At 40.2% G+C, this 23,432-nt stretch overlaps 1 protein-coding gene across 4 annotated transcripts in view; it reads left to right on the top strand.

Moving 5' to 3' along the window:
• The window catches only part of SORCS1 (sortilin related VPS10 domain containing receptor 1), a 289,286-nt gene extending 266,055 nt beyond the window's left edge, over positions 1–23,231 (top strand). The window contains exons 23-28 of one of the 4 annotated variants that reach the window (XM_065843557.2): positions 2,958–3,089; positions 13,035–13,134; positions 17,886–17,991; positions 18,166–18,326; positions 19,643–19,761; positions 21,073–23,231. In XM_065843557.2, coding sequence (XP_065699629.1) covers positions 2,958–3,089; positions 13,035–13,134; positions 17,886–17,991; positions 18,166–18,326; positions 19,643–19,761; positions 21,073–21,129 — 675 coding nt within the window. In that variant the 3' untranslated portion in view covers positions 21,130–23,231. The remainder of the gene's footprint in view (positions 1–2,957; positions 3,090–13,034; positions 13,135–17,885; positions 17,992–18,165; positions 18,327–19,642; positions 19,762–21,072) is intronic. The other 3 variants (XM_065843558.2, XM_065843559.2, XM_071812134.1) reach the window with 3 other exon arrangements.
• The last annotated feature ends 201 nt before the right edge of the window (positions 23,232–23,432 follow it).

Raw genomic sequence — 23,432 nt, 5'->3', positions numbered from 1 at the left:
TGTTGGAGGCCAGATTCCCACATTTTAGACAGGTGACATTATCCCATTCTATGACAGTCTGGTGCTCAGAGTCAGCCTTCCATTTATTCTTTTTACTGACAGTGGATTATGTAGAATATTTCTGAGGAAAGGGCATATAGAAAGCAAATCACGTATACCTATCTCTGGCTGTACAAATGTCTTTACTGATACGTAGCAATTCTTACTTCTTTCACAGTGGAAAGTAGTGCTATTCTAATGGAATTACAAATATGCTGTAGGAAATATAAGAGTCGAAAAAGAAAATATTTTTTGTTACATAGAAGAGCACCACAGTAAGTGTTCTATGTCTTTGACATAGCATGAGGATCATGGGTCAGGATTGGATGCTATTTATCCCATCAACACTATGGAGAAGCTCTGAAGTTCTGTTTTTAACTGTAGAACAGAATGTCATAAAAATATTCTTGTGTGGCTGAAGATTTGGATTTCAAACTGAGAGGCTAAGAAAAATTACAGACAGCTGGGGTTTCTCAGCAGAAAAATAGTGAAACTGTTTGAAATGGGTTTTCTGCCTTTTTTTTTTTTAATAAATAAATTTACTCAGATTTTTGAAAGGATACAAGGCTTGTAGCTATTTTTAGCAGGTTTATATGTTCATTTGTGGCATTATCTCTGCAAAAAAGACTGGAAAGACACTGCAGTAATCAGTTGCACACAAACTTGTCTGGGTTGTTTCTGAGCTTCTTTCTTCAATTTCCTCAAAACACAGAAGAGGAGGGAGGAAAGAAAAAAAAAATCCTGGAGCTTGTTCTTCTGACTTATTTATGTCAGTATCAAGTATTCAAGGATCCATTTATCTTCAGGATGAATTTTCAGAATATAAACAACTCAATAAAACAAAATCAAGCCATAAAAAGGATTATAAAACTACAGTACCAAGGCTACATTCAAAAGCAGAGCAGTGAAAACAAAGAGAGTCTTTTTTGTTGAGTAAAAAAAATATAAAAAATTATTAGCTAATTATCCCTCTTTACATAGCTAAATGATTCACCTTAAACAAGCCTTTGTGCGAAGTTCCTGTAAAAAATAAAGATAAAACCAATAGATTTCTACAGCAATTAAGTAAACTTGTAAAAAAATGAGTTGAATAACTAAATAATTCAATAGGAAATTATAACTGTGCTATAGAATTTTTATGAACTTTTATTAAAGTATTACATTCTTATTACAGAGTACCATAGACTTGGATAAAAATTCTGCATAAGAAATTATATCTTTCTACTAAAATCTGATCTTCTCTCTATGTAGGGATAATTTCAGATTATCACACAATATCCTATTTGTATTATGATCATAATTATTTGCTCAGATCATTGATTTTCTGAGTCCTGTCTCCTGCTTTTGATGAAGAAGACAAGAATAAACTGAGTAGATCAGCCAAAAGCTTCCAGACAAAACCAAATCATTCCCATCCTCAGAAAATGAAGACTTTCCATTAACTGGTAATACTATGTCCTTTTCTTGATATCTTAAAACCACCTGTTAGGCAAGCACAAATAATGTGAGCCCTGGCTTCACAGAATACTTTGAAAGAATATGGAATATTTATGTTGTTGTAATTGGTTTTGGTTTTGGTTTTGTTTTTTTTTTAAATCCACACTATAAAAAACCAACAACAACAAACCCATGTGCTTGTCCTAGGCGTACAGTGGAGAAGGTTTCCCTCTCCACAGCTCCTCGGGGTATTTCCTGGACTGCCAGCAGTCACATATGGGACAACCACAGAATTAGCCCAGGCAATGGTGATGTGTAGTCAGTTCCACTGACTCCTCATTCTCTCTCCATCATTTCCTTCAATGAGCAGCACTCCAAGTCTTTGCTTCTGAACTACTAGGGAGAAGAATTCATGAGGTTTAGGTCTAATTAATGTCTTGAGCGGGTTGCAAGTCCTGACTGCAGGGGAATCTCTGTGCTGCTTCCAGCTTCTGTGGTCTGCCTTTATATTTGAGGGCACTTCTTTTCCTTTGAAAAGTGACCTACTAAATTCAGCACTTGGAAACTTGAGATTTAAGTGCATTTGCTGGATAATCCACAACACAAAAATGCAATGGAAGAAGATTCCACAAACTATGTTTCTCCTTCTTGCTGACGAAACTTCTTGGAGGCCAAACTAGCTCCTTTTCTGGATAAGAACTCTGCAATCTGATTGTGTTATGTCCAGGTAACAGCAGCTGAAACCCATGATCAGAGATGACCCTGGTCATGATGCCCATGGGGTACTTTTTTGCGAGTTTTGACTAATTTGTGTTGAAGGCAGATCTGGGTTTAGACTGGTTGTTTAAGATTATCAGCCAGCAAGATAAAAAAAAAAAAGTTGCAGATTAATACAATCTTTAAAGCCTAAAGAACAAAGAAATGACCCTCATTAACTTGTGGAATTGACCCAGGATGTGAATTATAAGAATTTGTTTGACTTTTGGGATTCTAACTTGATTCATCATCATCTCTCTCCCAGAGTGTCCACAAGGCTTTTAAGATGTTTTGGCTAATCGCACCTCTAAAGTGCAATTCTGCTCACATACCTTGTCCTTTAACATGAGGCTTCTTAACATTGACTAAATGAAGAACCTCAGGGACTAACTTGGGATGGTCAGATAACTTTAAAATAGCACAGTTTAGACAAAGCAAATAGTACCATATGCAACTGTTATTTAGGAGCTCCTTTTAGCACGTCTGATTATTACTGTTGCCTTAGGACCTTGTATATTTTACTGGAGAACATGGTAAAATAGTGTAGATCAGGAAATTATTAATCCTTGACTTTTTACCTGCAGTGGGTTTTAACGAGATTCTCCCTTTTGTACCAGATATATCCTAAATCATTTGTATAAGCACTGTGATACCTTAGCAAAGAAGCTGCCAGCATTCAATGCCATCCCCACTGTTTATCTGTCCATTAATTGTCTATATATCAGGCAACAGGTTTTTCAAGCAAGCATATTCTGGTCTCAGTGCTCCCCGGTCTGCCCACATCTGCTGAACTCTTCATTTTACCATATCAAGATGCCAGCGGAGAAAATAAAAGAACAGCAGCGGACCTAGAGCAGGTATTGTGTCCATTACTTGGAGAAGTGTATGTTTATGCATTTGTGCATATATATATGGGATTTCCAAAACAGGTTAGAACAAATAATTATTGTGGTACAAATGCATCTGATTCACTGGGGTCTAAATGACAACCGTGGTACATATTTGTTGTTTTTTGGTTGGTTCAGTTTTGTTTGTTTGTTTGTTTTTCTCCCAAACACTGGAAACAGGCTTTGGAGCGGTATTTGGGAGTGGAGACTCCCATTTGAGTTCCCTCAGTAGTGCTAAATTGGTATAAATTTGTATGATGTCATGTCTCTCCCTTAAAAGTTCTGTTCTACTTCATGGCAGTAGTAAGAAAGCAGGAAGGATTTAGGGGATGATTCCCAATAGCATAAACTGGAGTAGCCTCACAAGGCAAAGTTTATGAGGCTGTCAAAAATTTAGGAAGCACTGGAGAACAGAGCTGGATGTTAGACCTGGGCAGATCAGAACTTCATTACTTTAAGGCACAAGAATGGGGTTGGAATATCTCCCTGCCTTCTTCATGATGTATCAGCCTCAGTGGTATGGGGAAATCCTCAGCATTACTGCATGTCTGCTAATCCATTGGATGGCACAAGGGCTTTGGCATTTCTCTTTGGATTTGTCCCTCGATTTGTGAATGACTGAAGTCTTCCCATAAGTGCACATATCAACAGTATCTTCCCCTTCTTGTACTCTTGTTTTCTAATAGCCTTTTCATTTGCCTGACCTGTAATCAGTTGTTGCAATTGCCTCCTCTGGTGGTCTAGAGCCGTGTTAACTTAGCTGTGACCTCAAACCACTAGTCACCCATATTCTTAAGCTTTCGCTTTCTCAGCATCCTTAGCTATCATCCTTTTTTTGACAAATGATTTTCCTCTGAAATTTTTGCCACCCATGTAATAAACAAAAAATATGGAGATTACTGCTCTGCAAAACCTCACCTTTTCTTCTTCATCCCCCTTTTCTTTTCCTCTGTGAAAGATTGACAAGGAAGCCAATCCATAAACTTTGAAATTTACATCTGATCCAGCTCCCCTCCTGCACTCAGCAACTCAGTACTTTGTCAATTACTCCCTCTCTTTGTCTCTTTCTTTTTTTTCCCCTGTAAAAATGGAGTCTCTATGGCTGTGGTGGAAGGAATCTCTGACAGTGCTCTCTTGACCCTTTTTATGGACAAGAAGAAATGTTGTTTTCAGTGAGACCTCAGCAACTCTATGGCATTCTGCAGAGTCCAAGTGGTAACCTTTGAGGAGAGAGAAACTATTCACTGCTTGCAGCCAGCTGTTTCTTGTGGAGAAGTATCTCCCCTACTCCCATCAGGATGATCAGAATGTTTATCTTACTAATCTGTGGATACTGCATTCCCCTTCCTTGTTACTCCAGTAAAAAATAACATTGTTTTTGGTGTGAACTGCCTAAATAGGGCCCCAAAAGTTGTCTGTGCCCTCAGCTCTGAAGCATATTCTGATACTGTTCCTGGTTTGCCATCCCTTTGGCCTGTGATCCTTCACTATCCCTTTCCCAAAGCATTTCCCAAAGCCCATCCAACAGCTTCTCTCTGTGCCCAAAGTCACTGGGATGAGTACTGGGAGCAGATGTTTTTGGTGATGACAACTTAAGTTGCTTCGTAGGTACTTTGTGATGTATAGGGTTCTTTTCTGGTTGGAACAGAATTCTGTTCTGTGTAAGCAACAAGCTATTCAAAGGCACCCATGTGAGTTTGTATGTTTGCAGGTGCACACCCAAAGGAGTTAGTTATGGGTTATTTTTTTTCTAATTTGAAAGAGAAAACTGTACAGGAACAAAGTGAAAATAGTTTGCACAAACACTACAATGGAATCAGATTTCTTAAGGAAGCAACTATATTGGTTCCTTCTTTTTTTTTTCATGGTATTGTATCACATGTGGAAGCTATTCTTCAAACCCATGGTGAGCCTATTCAGAAACACAGCAACAAATAGTTTCTGTCCCTTGCCATCAGAATGGATCAGATGCAGAGGAATTACAGCAAACAGTGTTTCTGTTCTGCAAAAGCTCTTGTTTCAGCACCTGAGAGAGGGAAAACCCGACCCGTTCTCAAAATCAAAAGTTGGTGAAACTGAGTGAAACACCACAGAAGGGCACAAAACTCACCATGCATGCTGTAGGGATGGATTTATCAGGAGAATGAACTGTGCTTATAGCCCCCTCCTTCTCTTCCCCTCCTATTAGAGCCTCATAAATTCAGCACGTATACTTGCTGTGATATGATTTGGATGTGATGACATAGACCTGAACCCACCATACTCCCATGCCAGGTACCAGAACAGAGGAAGGGACACTTTGTTGTCCTTATGTTCTGCTCATCCAACCTGGGTTTGAAAGGGAGAAGCCATGTGAGTGGTGCATGCTAACTTTTGTTAGCTAGAACACACAAGGCTAAGGGCATCTGATGGAATGGATGGGAAAAGTAACAGAAACAGTAGCTGAAGAAGGAATTCAAACTACATCTCCCCACATGAAACTCCTGAAGTTGCTGCAGGCCATGTCTGTCACAGAGCACCTGTGAGGATTTTGGACAACTTGCTTAACCAACCAAGACGTATTTCATCACCTGAACTAGAACATTATTCTGCCATAAGTAACAGTGAAGGGTATATGTGGTTTCATGGACTTTCACATTTACCAGTAAGTCTGATACATATCTGATGACCATCAGGGGGTTACTTTCTTGCTGTTTTCCCTTGAGTCAGATTAAGCTGGTCTGTTTTTATCTGGTTCATACTAATTTGGCTTTTTAACCATAACTTTGGGTCTCTCTGTCCAGCCAGTCTGTGATCTCTAGGTACATAATTCCCATAGACTTCAGAGGCAGCTAGATGTCCACTGTTCCTTGAAAATCTAGGTCTTAGTCTCCCACTTGTCCAAGTCTATAATACTACTCTGTGTCACTCATATTTTATGAGTCTAAACACAGTAAGCCATTAATTGTTGGGTACAATAATAGTGGGACTGTGGATGTTGTCCTAGGCCTTGTATCGCAATTGACAAATATACATTTCCGTGTAGTTTTCCATTAGGGTGATGCATTTGTGTCTCATACTCTTCTTGAGGCTGTGGGTGGATGGTAGACACAATTTTCTCCTTGCGCTGATGTACCACTCTCATTCAAGTGTCCCAATTTTTTTTTTTTTTTTGTGTGTGTGTGTGTACACAAAGTACCAATTATTGTCATATCTGTTTGCAGATTGCATTTAGAAATGTGAACTCTGCATTCCTGATATTTCCCATGAGAGACTGATGTACCTTTTAAAAAGTTCAACTGCTCTTGACAGCTAAAAAAATATGCCACATATAAAGCTGGGGACATTTTCTCAATATGAAGCATGGGACAATTCCATCTCATACATAAACAAAGTTTCTGAGGAACTCAGATTGCTTGATCCACTCCACTTTCTGTAGTCAGTGTAAACTGATTCTTCATAGCTTCATAAAAATCAAAAGGCCTTTTCATCCTGCAGAATTCCAAAATGTTTTGCATATTCTTGTGTTTATGACCAGAGTATTGTGACACAGCTTTTTTTTTCTTTTTATTGGGTTACTTAGTTCCTTCATTTCACAGTAATTGAGGACAGATTGCTAACCTGCTTAAAAATGTAGAAATAGTTGGCAGATGTAAAATGCTGCTGCTTGATTTGCATGTTATCACTACAACACCACTAAAATATCTCAAACCTCGCAAATACAGCCACCCAGAAGTGCCATTGTCCACTTGGGCTGGCCTGCAATTGTTACACCATCTTCATGGACAGGCTTGCTGAATGTAATGATTACAGAATTCAGATCTGCCGCTTCAAAATCCCTGAATTCTTGCTCTTCAGTGAAGGGCAAACCTCAAATTACTCGCATTTCAAGTAATTTTTGAGTAATTTTTAGCACTAATCCAATTCAAAATGAATGCATGGTAAGAAAATATTCTCCTTACAATTCAGTAGAGGGCAGTGATACAAATACACAGACACAATTACTCAGTTCATTTCAGTGTACAGTTTTACTCTATAGGAAGATTCTGAAGGTTTTTTTTTTTTAATTTAAGCATTTCACAAATTATCTTCTCTCTACAGCCTTTACTAATGGAGGCTTTTTGTCAAATTTAGTGAATTTGTCTACTGTCGGTCAAATGAGTTGTAAGCACAAGAATTCTAAAGTGATGTTTTCACATGTTTCCCTTTAGTTCTCCATTTGCATGCTTTTACCTGGTCTATTCAAAATAATCCTGAAAGCAGAATGCAAAATAGATGTAGGAGCAACTAGTTAATGGCATTTGAGGCCATTAATCTTTTATCTGAAAAGAGCTATCAGCAATGTAACAAGCATTACAGAGTCTTTGGCAAATGGCAACACCAGCTGGTTGGTGGCCAACTGTGCTCAACATGTTGCAGCTGTGGCCATTATCTGTATTCAGCCAAAGAGATGGGAAATGACATGGATGACTGAATATCAAATGGACAGTGATGAACTGTGGAGATGAAATACCTCCGGTGAATTTAATGCTATGGAGAATGGCCTGTATGTGTATATGTCTCAGGATTCTTTCCTGAGATTTAGCTTTACTTCTGCTTTATTGTAGCTGATGGATCTTCTATCTTTTTCTATACTTTTTTTTTTTTCCACCCACAGCCCTAAGCTTTAGTGTTTTAGCATATTTACTTTTGTTACTTTTGTTTCCTCTGATGTAATTCAGATGTGTCTGTCATAAAGATATTTTAGCAACAAGATAATGACAGAGAACACCTTCAAATCTTACAGAAAATGCTGGCAATCAGTCCTGAAAATTAAATTCCAGGACGAGGAGTAAATCATCTAGTGTTACTAGGAGAGATTTTTGTAACATCTGTACTTTGTATGCAGACCAAATCTTCCACTGGCTGCTTAGGGAAGGCTGGGCCAGTATTTAAGAAGGAAAGGCAGGTGGGGAGATAATGGAATAATATGAATAAGACCTTATACCGAGGGCTTTTTTTCCTTAGCCAGCTTAGATCAGCTGTTTGGGTGCTGTAGAACAGGCTGTCTACATATCTTGTAATACCTTTGAGTTAACTGTGACTGTGGCCCTCTTGCCTTCTCATCTTTTACTCGGTGTACAGAGCACCCCTTGATTATCAAGACTCCTAGTCACCTTTGTTCATCTAAAGTGGATCCTGACATTTATGTCCAGGTTCTCTCTGGGTTCATATCTGCTGGTCAGTTGTTGTCCCAGAGTAACCTCAGGAATGTCCTCTGCCTTTTGTTCTCACAGTATCTCTGGATACTAACAGCAGCTTGAATTTAGCATCTTTCGTTAAAAGATCTCAAGAAATTGACCCACTGGACACTGTGAGTGATTATGTTCTATTCAGTGCTAAGGCAAGCAAGCTTTAGAGGCCTCATGTGAAGTAATCAAGGTTATGCAGGGTGAGTAGCACAGCTTAGAGTAATCCACATTTGCCCTGACTCCTGATTCACTTTTGTAATGCGGGTTGCTTCCTACCAGTCAATGTGCATAATACTTTCCTTAGTTGTTTATTGATTTACTCAATAAATTGAATAGAAGTGTAGCACTCATTAGTTGAGATCCTTACACAGTATCTACAAAATTATCTAGATTCTTAGCTAGTACGTATTGGCACAGTTGAATCACATTCAATTAGTCTAAACCAATTTACACCAGAGGTTTCAAAATTCAATAAAAGTATGGGAAAATGTCCTTCTGAGTAATAATTCTGTTTCTTGGTGCACATGGTTCTTTCACAGTCCTAATTCTGACAAAATGCTAGGAGAAGCCAAATTAATTTTTGTTTTGTTCCATTTTTAAATTGGAATATCTTTTTTTTTCCTTCATAAATTGTGTGCTATTATTATTCATTATGAGTCCTTTGATGAAAAATGATACATGAGGAATGGTTGCTATTACTGAATTATTTTTGCACATCATGCTTAATTCTGCAAATGAAGCAGATAAAGTCAATGAGGCTCAGTTAAGGACCAAAACTAATTCTGAAAGCTAATTATTTTCACAAGGGAGACTCTTGAAGACTATAAATTAGGAGGTTGCTATTCTAAGAAGTTTTGTCTTGAGCTGAGTTAGTTGCATCTCCAGGAATGAGAGAGGAACAGAGACAGGCCTCAGGCCAGCCTATTCCACAGCTGAAGGTCTAGCTCTTCAATTTGAGCTGCATAGCTAGTTTTGAAACAGGCCAAAGTACTATGATGTTTCCTTATCTGCTTTTTAAACAAAAATGCATCTATGGTACCACTTTGAGTGCAGTAATAAAGGGAGGCACAAACCCAAAAAATGTTTCCCATTGACACCTTTTCACTACCTTGGTGACTGAGTTCAGCCTTTGTGTGGAAATTTATTTCAAAGACACTTTATTAGTGTTGTAAACAAATTATGAGAGTCAGAACCATTCTTGGGTTAAATTCTGATGACCTGTAATCCACTGAGGTAGAAATAGACTTGACAGAGTAAGAATGGCAGATGAGCCATTTCTCCAATCTCAAAGTGAGTACCCCGAGTGATCTGGGGTTCACAGATTCCCTTGGAACCATGTGAGGACCAGAAACATCACCAGGTCCAATTCTGGAGAGCAGTGTCCTATCCCAATGGGAATTTGGCACTTGAGCTCTATGTAACCTAGTCGTTGACCTCAATACTGATGTTTGTAAACCATTGTGTATGGTTTCTATTTCAGATAATGTTTAGAAGTACAGAAATGTGTTTTTCTCCCTCTTTCTATATTCCTGTCTATATCCTGTCTATATTCCTGTTTCGAGGAGAATCTGACTTTCCATGTAAAGAGAAATGAAAATATTGTACCAAACAAGCAAACATTTTAAAAACATGTCTGAAAGCATCTGTTCTTCCCTCAGAAGTGTGTGTCAGGAATCTCCAGAGCTGCCTGAGGAAGGCAGATGACTGATTCTTACAAGAACTTCTGGTGCTTTTGAAAGTCTCAGGCTGTTACTAATTTTTTTACTTGTTCAGATGCCATAGAGACACAGGCAAAAAAACTGCACTCAAAAAGCCACTGAGGGAGCAGGAAAGGAGAAAAGAAAGATGCTGTATACTCTGAGCAGCATGAACAGGTGCTGCCTGTTTTGACACTTTGCATATAGACCTGGAACAGTGACGGCTATTTCGAGCTTATGCTGAGATACTGATGGTTTCAGGCAGAAATCATTTTATTCTGAGTTGCATTTGTGCAGGATGTAGTACAATGAGGACCTCATTCATGACCAGGTAACAATGTACCACAGTAATAATAAACTTCAGTTGTGACTCTTTCTCTGTGCCTTTCTTCCCCTTTTTTTACTTGATACCTCTCTCCTTATTATGATTTTTCATCACCTTGCCAGACAAGAATATTGGTTGAGTTTTCTCTTGTGTACTCAGCTTTCCTGCTGGGAGGCTGCGACAGCACCTCTCGGCTGTAATGTCCCTGTCGGTGTTGATGTTTTGCCCTCTTCACTCCGTGCCACAGGAGTCCTCAGGCAGACCAGGTGAGAACTCAGTGTTCCTTCATGTCACTGGTGGCCAACAAAGTCTGGTCCTTTCTCGTGCTGACTTTCTCAAGATTCTCCTATTCTTCAGTTTCTTGCCCAAATCCTTGATGAAACCATTCTCCAGTACTAGATAGCAACATTTTCTAGCTGCGTTCTCATACATCACATTAAGCCTTTTTTCATACAGAAGGCATCATGTATGGTTTTTACCTCTACTGTTTGCCTGACCATTTCGTGCACCTCTCACAATGTGTTGAAGAGGAACAACACAATGTGGTTGGTGCTTTTCTTCAGTTCTCTGTCTTGTGGTTTTGTTCATAGGCTTAGCCATTCCAGCAGCATCAGAATCTCAGAGCACAAAGGAAGATAATTCCTGCAAGGATATGGAGGATAGTTGTTAGGTCATATATGGGCCTGGAAATGGACAGGGTGGTATTTTGGTATTTTTCCGGTTATTTCCATGAGCCATCAATGTACCTGGTTTACAGCATATCAGTCTGCATCTGCTACCCCAGTTTTAGAGATGAAGCACTCTTTATAGTTGTCAGTCTTGGTTATTAATACGCTTCAGTTCTTAAAGAGGAATATAATTTGCTTCCCGGGCTTTCTTTATGTATAGCACATCTTTGTGTCACCATCCCTGCTGCTCTGATCTCAGCAGATGGCTCTTTGTAAGCAGGTGGTATTTTTTTCTTTTTATTGGAAGAAATACATTTACTGCTCATTCTGGCACCAATGAAAAAATTGTAAACTTTAAACAGATATATTAAGAATATAAATAAAATGCCTGTAAGATTTATTGCCAAATTGGTATTGGACCAAAGGCACCTATTCAAGTGATCAGCAGCCAGAAATGAAGTGTACAAGCCAAAAGTATTGAAATAACCATTAAGAATGTTAAAAAAAAATAAAAGAGGCAGATAAATCTCATACTATGATGAATGATAACCAAGGAACATCTAATCATATCTGGGTAGCATTTATTGAAATAACTCAACCAGACAAAATGAAGAACATGAAAAAGAGGGTGTAAAAATTATTGGAATGTTCTTTTTTCTGACAATTTTTCATTAATCTTCAGGAAGGAATAAGGATTTATTTAAAACAAATTAAATTAAGTGGTGAGCACTAGAATATGGTTCCTCTTGATCTTGCTATGACTATAAAAACACAATGTTCTCAGCAACTGCATATTAAGGGCTGTGGGGTTGTTTTTTGGGGGTTTTCCAATCTCTTCTCCCTAATAAACCAACACACAGAACAGTGGCTGTGTTCAACTGGAAAATTACTCACGTCTGTAAGAAAATGTGAAATACATTAAATACCAGCAAATGAACAAAGTCACACAAGGAACTATCAACACCATATCTATAGGCTTCCATCCCTTGATTAATCTATCCGTATTTTTTTTATTTTAATGGCAACATGCCTGAAACTTCTTGGATATATTTAAGACTGATACGGATAAAGTTAGTCTCCGTATATTGTGATAAACTGACTTTAAAAAAGTGAATGTTTACCAACAGACTGGACCAAACCTTGGCTTCTTCACTTAAAAATATGGATTTCATAAGGTCTTATTTCAGCAAATGCTCATCTTTTCTATTGTGTCCTTTAAGAAGGAGTAATCTGCTTCATTTCTTCTAGAGATCTATTGTCATCAGAGTTATGGCAAGATAATATAGTGATCTAAAAGCTCTGTGGAATGTCTGTCCCATGAAAGAGAGAATACTGTCTGTAGCCCATAAGAATAGATGGAACATGCATTTCACCTAAGCTGCACTCTGTAGTCAGTAAATACTTTCAGATTCAAGCTGTTTCTGGTCCATACTTAAGGATCATTGAACAACTGGCTTGAAACTCAGAGCTGAACGAAATGAAATTTGGATTTAGGACTTGAAATTTCAGTGCAAGCCAGGGTAAGAACTTAAACTATTCATTTTGATTTGAGTATATTGCATGTTATGAATATGCTCTAAGATCTTAGAGCTGGCCATTCAACAAGTAAAATTTATTTGTTATGAGCAAATTAGTGTTAACAACTGAAATACTTCTCTTTGCTTGAATAGTTAATGGAGTTCAGTGATGTGCCATCGCTGGCTGGTCCTGCAGACACTTACACATGTAGGTGTAACGTTCCTTTGGGGCTCAATTCCCTTTTGCTCCTACAGGGGTGTGACAGGGCAACTTGTTGCTATCAGTCATTGCTAACTGTACACAAACCACTCTGGACTTGGTACTGGCAGACATGTTCAGCTTTCACAAACTCCCTCTTTGTAAGGTGATGGGAAATTGTGCTCAGAAACCTGGTGCCTCTGTAAAACCTTTGCTTTGTGTGCAGATCCATTTCCCATTGGCAATCTAAACCAACGATAAAGAAACAAATATATTTCTTATTTTATCCTTTTCTCTAGATTTCAGAAACGCTGATCCAGAAGCTGAACCAAAACCTGGTCCATTTTGAGTTGAAGCCAGGGGTTCAAATTCTTGTCCATGCTGCTCATATAACATCAGGTCAGTATTCTCTTTCTGTTTACACCCTCTGTGTTGCAAGCAATATATTCCTTAATGGTAGTAGTGCGCTATCAGCTGTATTTTAAACATTTATCATTTTTATGTCACAATGATAACTCAGTGTATGCCTGCTCTACCTGTCCTTTCTTTATCATGACAAAGATATAGTGGCTTTTGCATTTGCAGCTAATCCTTTTGTTTACTTATGTGCAAGAATTTGCTATTGTTGTTGGAAATGCAGTAAAACGTGTACTTCTTGGCTGTCTCTGAAATATTCAATAGCTAAGTAGCACCATGGCGTAGTCAGCCTGGATCATACAGTGCAAAGGTTACCAGCTAGCTTTGGACGTGTTCAGGTACTCTAGAAGCAACAAACATTCAAAACTACTAAGCACAGGTCGGAAGTTGTTCAACAGTCTGAAAGACTGGGATCAGCACACACATGAGCTTAGGCAGTTTGGACTTTAACAAATCCTATCTCAAAAAGAGCCATCTCCAAAGTCCCGATACTTAATTACATGCGTCTCTGTCTATTCTGTATGCTAAACCTTCATTTCACAGCACAGGCCTTATTTAACTACTACAAGAAATGGGACAAACAAATCCGTGCTCAGGATTATTAGGAATTCATTTTTTCCAGGAGCTGCTGCTAATTCTCATCAGTTGGTATCAGCTTCTTTTGCTAACTTGTAAATTAAGAGCCTCAGTTCACTTTTACCAGCAAAGCCTCAGTTCACTTTTACCCGCAAACAGCTTTGCAAAAAGCTTTTAATGCTATGAACAGGTCTGCCCAAGCTGTTGTCAGTCCACATGCTGTCTTGTCCATAAAGGGAAGGAAAAAGAGACTGTTAAGAAAACATGTGATGTGACTGCATTTAAATCCCCCCAGGAGAAAGCCTTGGTGTTTAAAAGATTTAATTTTTCTCAAGCAGAGCTTGATAATATCTGCCCTGGGAATATTGCTGCATGTTTCTGCTTTCCATTTGCTGTTGAGCAGATGATCAGATATTTATTTTGAGACCTGTTAGAACCAAAAGCATGAAAAAGCAGAGATGCAACACAGCTGAGTAATCTTTAAAGAAAAAAAAAAGTGCACAACAGCTTGAGACATCAGTTTGATTCTTTTCTCCTGTAGATTGTTAAAAAAAAAAAAGTAATAAACCTATGATTCAGAAGAATTGCATGACTTTACATTTAAGATTTAAATTTCTATACATTTTACATAATAGTTGTTATCAAACAAGCAAACCTTGGCCTGAATTTTCAATGATGACCAGTGATGCTATATGTACTTCCAGAAAATGCTCAGTGCCCATCTCTTAAAAGAAACTTATCTAAAAGTGTCTTAATATGATCTTCAAATTTAGAGTTACCTGCAATTCCTTGCCATATCTGTAATTTGTTTCTGGGCATTTACTCTGCCAATGCACATGGCTGTTTTCCATTTTGATCAATGTTCATTAAGTCAAGATCAAATCCCAAATGAACATTTAGACGTGACTACTCTGGCCCTGAATATCCTCTAGGCCATTTCTAAAAAATTACAGTTAGAAAGAATCACATCAGATATTCCTGGGTAGGGCTCGTTTTTACCTCTTGCTACCAAAGGAACATTCCTGACTTTGTGTAGTGGAAACAGATGACACTTAAAACTTCATCTCCAGTCCTGCCTTTAATACAAGACCAATCTGGGTCCAAGTTTGTGCTGTATGTAGGAGCCTCCTGCAACTTCTTGGAGAGGAATTCTGGGCATGTTGGCATAAGGGAGTACACAGAGTCCGCAGCTGCTCCATCCATGCTCAGAGCTGGCAAAAGCTGCATAGCTCCAGTCCCAAAGCCAGATACTTAGTAGAGGCACCATAGCACTGTTCAGGGATACTAAACCTTGCCTACTGCCCTGAACGAACCAAAAGATGGGGGTCTACCAGCATGGTGTACTGCTATGCTAGATAATAGTATGGCCTCCAAGGATATGATGGCCTGTTTCTTGCTAGTTCAGGCTGAGGCAGAGGGATAGCTCAGGTTGAGCAACTGAGATATGCTGTTTAAACACATGATCTTTGTGCTCACTGAAAATGCACATTTTTATTTTTATTTACACACACACCAGGAACGAGTACGTTTTGTCCGTGATAGATGCAAACACTCATTTGTCTTCTAAGGTAGGCTTTTTGTACTTCTGTTCGAAGCCACTGGTGAGAGGTGAGTGATTGCCGTAACTGGCTTCACAGTGTCCTACAGGAACACTACAGGATTTTGTCTCTTGCAGAAATATGATTCAGTAAGAATGCAAAATGAGTCCGGACTGCCAAATTAGATATTAAAAAGCCCAGAGAGCAGCCACTGTGTGGTCTTCAATGGAATATGTCTCCTTATCAAGCTGCAGAGGTCATGACTCAATTCCCTGTCTAAATATTACAAAAGGCCTGATTTCATTACATCAAAACTCGAGAATAGTTTAGAATTTCACAAAATTCCAAAAGAGAGATTTACTTCACTGCTGAAAATGGTTGTTTTGGTTGTCAAGGAAGAAGAATTGTCCTTTTTAAACCCCAGCTTTTATTAAAAAGAAAAATAAAATAAAGCAGGGAATCCTGGAACACAAACCAGCACTGGAAGCAGTCCCTAGAAAACACTCCAGGGGGATGCACACAGTCCAGAGCTGCTGCTCTGGTCTGTGGTATCCCTTCTGTCCCAGACTTTTCACTGTGTTGGATTTCTGTATTGGATTCCTGGTAGCTATTGGCTCTAGTTGACTGAAATACAAATCTCAGCATGTGTTTGTGTAAGTGCACCTATGTATACTTATGCCTACGTTTATGTTCCCATGCCTCAGTGCAAATGTATGTTCCTCCCGTTGTGTGTGCCTCATCATGCACAGCAGAAACCTCTGCAGCAGAGGTGCTGCAAGAAACAGAAGGACAGGTATCTAAACTAGCTTGGTGTGGATTTTAAAACAGAACCTGTAGAATTAAGCCTCTGTGTGTGTGTGTGTCTCATGTGCATGTTGTATGTGAGCATGTGCATTCCCTGGAGCACAGAAGAATGACAGGCATTAGGCTCAGAACATTTAGCACCTCCATCTTCTTTGTTCAGGCCACACTGGAGAAAGGATTAATTTATAGCAATTATGGACAACAGATTGCAATCCATTCATCATGTTCATTCCTTCTTCTCATGAAAAACAAAACCAAAAACAAAACAGTGTCCCCAACCCAACAGACAACCTCATCTCCAAGGCAGAGTACAATATGCCAATATTCCTCACAAAGCAGTTAAATAGCTGTTCATTACCAGACTCTCAGCACAGCATTATAACAAGAACACTGAGTGATGCTGAACCTGAATCGGCCGGAGAGCCACTTCATCATCCTGCAGAACTGCAGAGACCCACAAAATAGAGACGCAGAGGACACAGAGTGGAGACGTATGAGGAATTCATAATAAAGGATCATTTCAGCCTAGTGCTTCACCTTTCTGAGGACAGGCTGCTTGATATGCGAATGCAAAGTTTTTTCACTTATTCTTGTGAATTTTGGCTTTATCAGGCTGGGTGTGAGAGCTGAAAGTGTCTATGCTTGTGATATGTGTGTCTGAGTAAGTACTTACTAGCATGTGCAAGTTTTCTTGTGTCTGCTGGTTCTGGTTTAGGATGGGTGTGTTCAGTGCATGTGAAGAGGGGCAAGAGACAGAGAACGTGTGACAGTGGTTCAAGTTACAGTCATTGCTTTACAGAGGAAGGCACTACCTACACCTTGTTCAGCATGTAACACCAGGTAGAGACAGTCAGCGAGGAAGTATCTGCTGTGTGTGTTAGCTCTCTGTAACCTACAGCTGCATGTCTGTCTATAGTGTGTTTTATTAATGTCTGCATGAACGACTGAGACTTCTGGTCTTGTGTGTGTCCCTTTGTGGATACTAGATGTCTTTGTGCGTGTATGAGTGATGGAAACTGTCTCTATTTAATACAATTTCCTGTGTATTTTTGGGAAAACCACACTTCTGGCTGGTTTGTGTAGCCTTATTTTGCAAGGGGCTATGAAAAGGTGGTTAGCAAAACTTGTACGAGAAGCACAGAGAGACTTTTTGGTTTACTAGGTTTTGTTCGTTTGTCTTGAACCTATGTACTCTCTTGCATGAAAGACTTGTGGAGAGAGAGCATGGCACCAGGGGAAAGAGAGCATAATATGTTCAGAAGAGTAGGAAGGGGATAAAGGAAGAAACTGAAAATGTCAGAGGTGTGAGGATAGGTTGCCATGGTAAGTCATGGATGCTGAGGCAGTGTCTGTGGAGGGCAATGGACTTCTGGTCACAAAGGAAGAGGATAATGGTAAGCATTACTACTTCAGTAAAACTGAGGACTCAGTTGTTCATTGTTCACTATGCATTGGGAGCTACCCAGACTGGCTCCAAGCAAAACAGAAAGTCAACATGACAAGTTAGCCCATGGGTAGCTCCACGATCATACAGAGAACACTAGTTTAGGTACCCAAGTGACCTCATTTGCAACTACCTCAGGTAATTGTCTGCAGTATGAGAGACTATGTTTCAGGCAGTCCTCTAACAGGCCAGAGAGGAGAGGCCTCTAAGGAGAAAGTTACAGGGCTTCACATCAAGCTGTAGGCTGAGCACCACAAATGGTCTCAACCCAAGTTTCTTCCCAGCTGGATTAAAAAGGGAGAGAAGCCCTGAAGATGGGTGAACAGATGAGACCTTGGGGCAGCTCTAACCTTCTCCCCCCTCTCTTGCAGCTCCCCTGGTGGACCTGACTCCCAGTCACAGTGGTTCAGCTATGTTGATGCTCCTCTCTGTCGTTTTTGTGGGACTAGCTGTGTTTGTAATCTATAAATTCAAAAGGTATGATGCTCACTGAGCCGTTTCCTTCTCCCCATTGCTGCCTTTCACTGAGGTATTTGGGATTTGTTTTGCTGGGTTTTCTTTTTTGCAGTGATTTGTTTCTTGGTTTGTAATAGCTGATGCTCCATCATCTGCCAGAGTACCCCACAATGATGGTTTCTGTTGATGTTTTAGGAAGATTCCTGGCCTTAATAGATATGCACAGATGCAGAATGAAAAAGATCAAGAGATGGTCAGTCCAGTCAGTCAGAGGGAAAGCATACCTAATGTCCCTCAAAGTGAGCTGGTGAGCCCTCAGCAACTAGTAGATGAGAAGCTGGAAGCCCAGCCCATAGGTAAATAATTTGCAGCATCCTGCAGCTGGTCAGACTCTGACTTATAATTGGCTAACCCTTTTCTCAGCCTCCCTCTTCCCGTATTCCTGCACACTCCTCCCATCTTCTTCTGCTGCAGCATTAGTTTTACTACAGGAAATCTTGCTAACTCTCCCCTCTCTTTCACTGCCATGTAATGAAAGGGAGGGGAACAACTTTAGGCTTTTTCTCTCTCCTAGTTGCTCTATGTAGATCCCCTCCCCTTCTCAAAAAACCCTGCTGGCACTTAACTTGCGCTATAAGGCAATTTAATTTATTTTGCTGGGGCTGATGTAGTTGTGGGCTAAACCCCATACCTGAGGCATATCCAGAACTTCAGCCACCCTCACCTGGAACATGGAGGTGAGCAGGTGATTTGGTAAGTCAGATCTAAAAGCTAAATATTTGTTTATGTTTTGAGTGCTGTGGCCTTTGTGTTGTGCCAGACCTGGTTGCCAGCAGCAATGCTGGCCTGGCAGATTGCCAAGGAAATCGAGCAAAACCTGGGATCTCAGTGTTGGACAGCTGGGTTTGCCCTCAGGCTGATTACTCACGCAGATCTGTGTGGTTGGAAATTGGCAAATCAGGATTTCATAGGACCTAAACTGGACAGACTTGGAGTGGGCATGCTGTGTTCAATCACACATTTGCTCATGCTTGTATGTTTTCCATTATCCTGACTGTAGTAAAAGTTTCGGGATGGAGCAGGGAGGTTTCAGCCTGAGGACATGTTGTGCTAAAGCCAGCATAGCTCAGCTTCGCTTATGAGGTGACGATTCTGCAGGCTCAGACTTAGAGGTACAGTATAGGACCCCTGCAGATAATGCCATGGACCTGTTTTAGACAGCTGCTGTTCTGACTCAGATATGAGTGAAGCACAGTCACAACTGAGATCCCTTATTTTCACAATTTCATCAGCTTAACCAAACTTTAGATCCTACCCAAAGATGTCCCTAAATTGTATGGGGTGTTTGCTAAGACAGATTTGGTGTCATAACTACTTTAGAGTGGGAGCAAGGGGAAGAGCAATTAAAGGCGGGTATGCAATGTGCTAAGATTGTGGCCAATGAAACAAACTGGGAGGAAAAAGAAGAAAGTCTCTTGTTGAAACTGATGTCTAAGCTGGAACCCCTACTGCCATCAATACTGATCTCTCCTCACCTGTTCACCAAAGATAGCTCTGGTAGCTATTAAAAGCTTTTAAGTAGCTGTTCATCAGCAGACCTAGACATCCCTGCTTAGCAAAACACAGGATGGAATGAGGGGACCAACCTTCCCATGTGGTGTTCCCCATACAGAGCAACCCCAGGCCACAGTCCAGAACCCAAGGAAAGGAAATGCAACCAAGGTAGTCTGGACAGAGGACTTCCAAAAGGCTTGTGGATCACCAAGAGGTTTCAAGCCAAGACCCGGAGCGGTGGGTCCTAAACTTTAACAGTTCCTTTTTCCATTTGTTTTTCTTTCTTTTTCCCCCAGAAGCCTCCAAGGAAAAATTGATGCAGGCTGCTAAGGGAGAAACACCCAATTTCAGTTAGGAATTCTCTTTCTGGAGTTCGAGAGAGGCTTTAAGCTTCCCATTTCTAAAATAATGTAATGACTTTCATTCATGCTGTTCCAGGGGTATGGAAATAAATGTTTTCACAGGTCACTGAGACCAAAGTGGCAAGAGTCAGTCACCTGCTGTTCAAGGTATCTTCAAACCTGCTCTTGTTGGTGTTGGAAACTAATTCTTTGAAGTCTCTAGGATAAGAGTAGTCAAAATCCAATTTTGGGTTTAGGTTTTCATTTGGTACAACTATAGCATTTCTGGCTTTCTACAATAGCTAGCATTTTGTGTTTCTCAGCTGTGCTACTGGACACTGTATTGAACCAGAAATTGGCCTTTTATAACTCCTTGGTTTGCACCTGTAACCACACTAGCGAGTACAAAAGGTAAATGCGTGGGATACACAGACTCAATTCTCAATGAAAAGGAATCAACCCAACAAACTTCCTAAGTCTTTTTCCATCCTGTCAGTAAGATGAATGAGGAAACTGAATCACAGCTTGTTGACAAAACGAAAAGGTCTGGACCTAGGTATGAACAGAATAGAAAGTGCATAGGCTCTTCACTCTTCTATACAACCAGCTCATCTGTTTCTGGAAATCAGCAATTTCTTTTTTAATGAGTTTTCTTTCTTTTGGGAAAACAAAGCAAGACTGTAATTGGGTGTTTCTCTTCTGTGTGCTTGTTCAGAAGCCAGTTTTTTTTTTTTTCATCCCTTTGACTAATATTCAGGGATCCTTCCTTGGAGGAATGTGAATGAATGTCTCTGGATCATTTAATTTTCTCTCCAAACTCTGACAGCAATTCCCTATATTTTCTAGATGTGAGTGGTTTAGGCTCTTCTTTTGCAAATGTAAAGCTTAAGGTTATTTATGAAATCTCCAACACCTTATAATTGCAAATGAGTTACACCTTTCCTCCGAGGACCTCAACCCCTCCTTCCCTCCACCCCTCTGCTCTGGCCTCTCCCTCTTCTGTTCAACATGGGTGAATCATCTTCATTAGCAAAAGAACAGGACATCACCTTCAGTGTTTTGAATGACAAGAAAACATTTCTGGGAAGAATGTATCAGTCTGGAACAGTTGACTCTCAAAGGCCAGCAAGGTGATACCTTCAAAGATCTTCCATGGCTAAATGCACTTGTTATTTACTGACTATTTTATTTTCTTTCTTTGCCACAGGAAGTATTTCCACGGCTGTTGAGCCCCAGAGCACAAAAGAAATCCCTACCTATGTAAATGGTTGAATTGACAACACCGATATATATCTGTATCTAAAAAAAGAGGAGAGCTCACTGCATTTGGACTTTTAAATTCTTCAGATGACAAAGGGTTTTTAGCTTTAAGCCTGTGCATGTGGACATTATACTGAGACCATAGTGGAACTGCATTGTACAGGTGTTCAATTTTAGTGGGGGTGGGGGGAGAGGAACCGGTACCACTATTCACTCCTGCGGCCCTTCCCCTCACCCCTCCACTCTCTTTTTTTTTTCTGATGTCTCTAATTTGTAGAAAATTCATAATGATATAGGCCAAGAATATGCATGGGGGTCTCTTCTTTTGGGAGACGGGTGGGCTGGGATGTGGGGGGACAAGGGCTGGGGGGAGGTGGGAGGGGTTGTTCAGGGTTCTTGGCTTTAGATTTAACTGCTCTTTTAGCACTTTGGGCTGCAGGGGGGGCTAGCCACCCCAGCAGACTTTCATAAGACACACAAGAAATCACACTGGAGTTTCAAGGCACTGAAAATGTTCTTGGTCAGTCTGGATTATGTCTTTCTTTGGACTCTGCCCTTCGTTCCTCTATCTGCAGCTGCTGCCTGTGCCCACGGCTGTGAGGCTGAGTGCGAGTGTGGGCGATCCCAACCGCAAAGCCAGGCTCTTTCTTAAACAGCTTTTTTAGCCTACTCACATCAAGGCCTCCCTCTGATAGCACTGTTGAAAGATAACTTTTTGCCTCCTAACCTTGAATGGAACAGAACTAGCATGCATTACAGGTGGGGAGGTCTGTCCATACTGCACTTGTTGGAGGTTATTGCCAGCATGAACTTAACACTATACTTTGTACCAGCCTTACACCTTCAGTTTTAGCTAAGAGAAAGCCCTAGTGACACCCTCAGATGCATTTAATGCTGATGTTTGGATTGGTCTGGGGAAGTCCCAGTAGATCTCTGCCTTTTGGGAGTCAATCCAAGGCCTGTTAATTTTTTGAAAGACACCTTGTCCGTAGAATAGGAAGTAGGGAAAGGTCTATGCACAGTTTCCTATGGCCCTCTTGGCAACCGCCCCTTGGTTGTAGATCTGCAAACTCCTGCCACTCTTGGCAGAGGAGGAGGAATAGAGGAGGATTTAGCTTGAGACTGTTGCCATGTGTTTTGAGCCCCAGCACCACAGGACCACTCTTGGACTAGATCTGATTTCTTACCAATAACAGAAGCTTGCATTTTACACTGCAACTAGAAATGAGGCTGCAGAACAAGTTCATGTAGACTATGCAAGGGAACAGCAGGAAAGCAGGCTTAGCACACCTCGAACAAGTCCTCCCGAGTCACTGGATATCTGGCTGAAGCCTAACTTGTGGTTACCACAGCTGTTGATTTCCCACCCAATTCAGGTAAACCTGGAACCAGGATTTTGTTTTGAAGTGCAAAGAGAGAAAAGACCGTAACCAATATATATTTAGTTAACTGCACCAGGCGAAGGCAAATAGAGGCCAGTTCAAAATCAGTGTAGCACATTCAGGAGGCACCCTGATTCCTGACATGAGTGGGTTCTGTTCAATAGACATTGCACAAGGCAGCCTGAGTCAAAACCAGGAGATAACAGCATTGTTGTCATTGCCTGGAGTCCTGGGGCGGGTGTTTGGTGCTGGTGGTGGGTTTGAATTTCTGTTATAAATTGAGCGCAAGCCCAAATCAACCTACTTGCTGGCAAAGAAAATAAGTGATACCAAGTGTAAGAACATTAGACCCATAGTGTTTAAATGATAATCACAGTAAGTCCTCTGCCTCTTTCTGTAGTTTCTCTGAAGACACCAGAAACACAGGAGTTTGTATGGCTTTGCTATTGTCCTTGCAACTACAGCTTTAAGAAAGATGGGAAAGTTTTGGCAGCCACTGTATAATATTCCCCACTGAAGTCCAACATTAGCCAACTTATTTTTATAGTAAGCCAATCAGAAAATTTTCTTAGTGTTGGAACTATTTCTAATTTTAAAATTACTTTTTTTGATGTACTTTTTCATCTTCTGTTTCCCTTTCCTTAAATACAATGTAGCGTAATGTATAATTGCTATTGTTTATTGCTTTTACAGTCATATTTATTAAACAGATTATGTCTCTAAATGAAGGCTGGTGTTTTTGTTGTTCATTTTAGCTCCCACATTGGGATCACTAACACAGTAGGGAGTTGATAATTTCAAAAAGAAAGGGTAGTGGGAGTAGAAGTGGGAGAGGGTGGCAACAGTGTACTTCTGAAAATATAGTTCCTAGAGGCAAGATGCTGATATTAAGGTAACTTTCTCAGCCCTCACTCAAAGTGCTTTA

This window comes from Patagioenas fasciata, chromosome 8, assembly GCF_037038585.1.
Source record: "Patagioenas fasciata isolate bPatFas1 chromosome 8, bPatFas1.hap1, whole genome shotgun sequence".
Classification (NCBI taxonomy): Eukaryota; Metazoa; Chordata; class Aves; order Columbiformes; family Columbidae; genus Patagioenas; species Patagioenas fasciata.
This window is presented reverse-complemented; position numbering and strand designations above follow the sequence as displayed.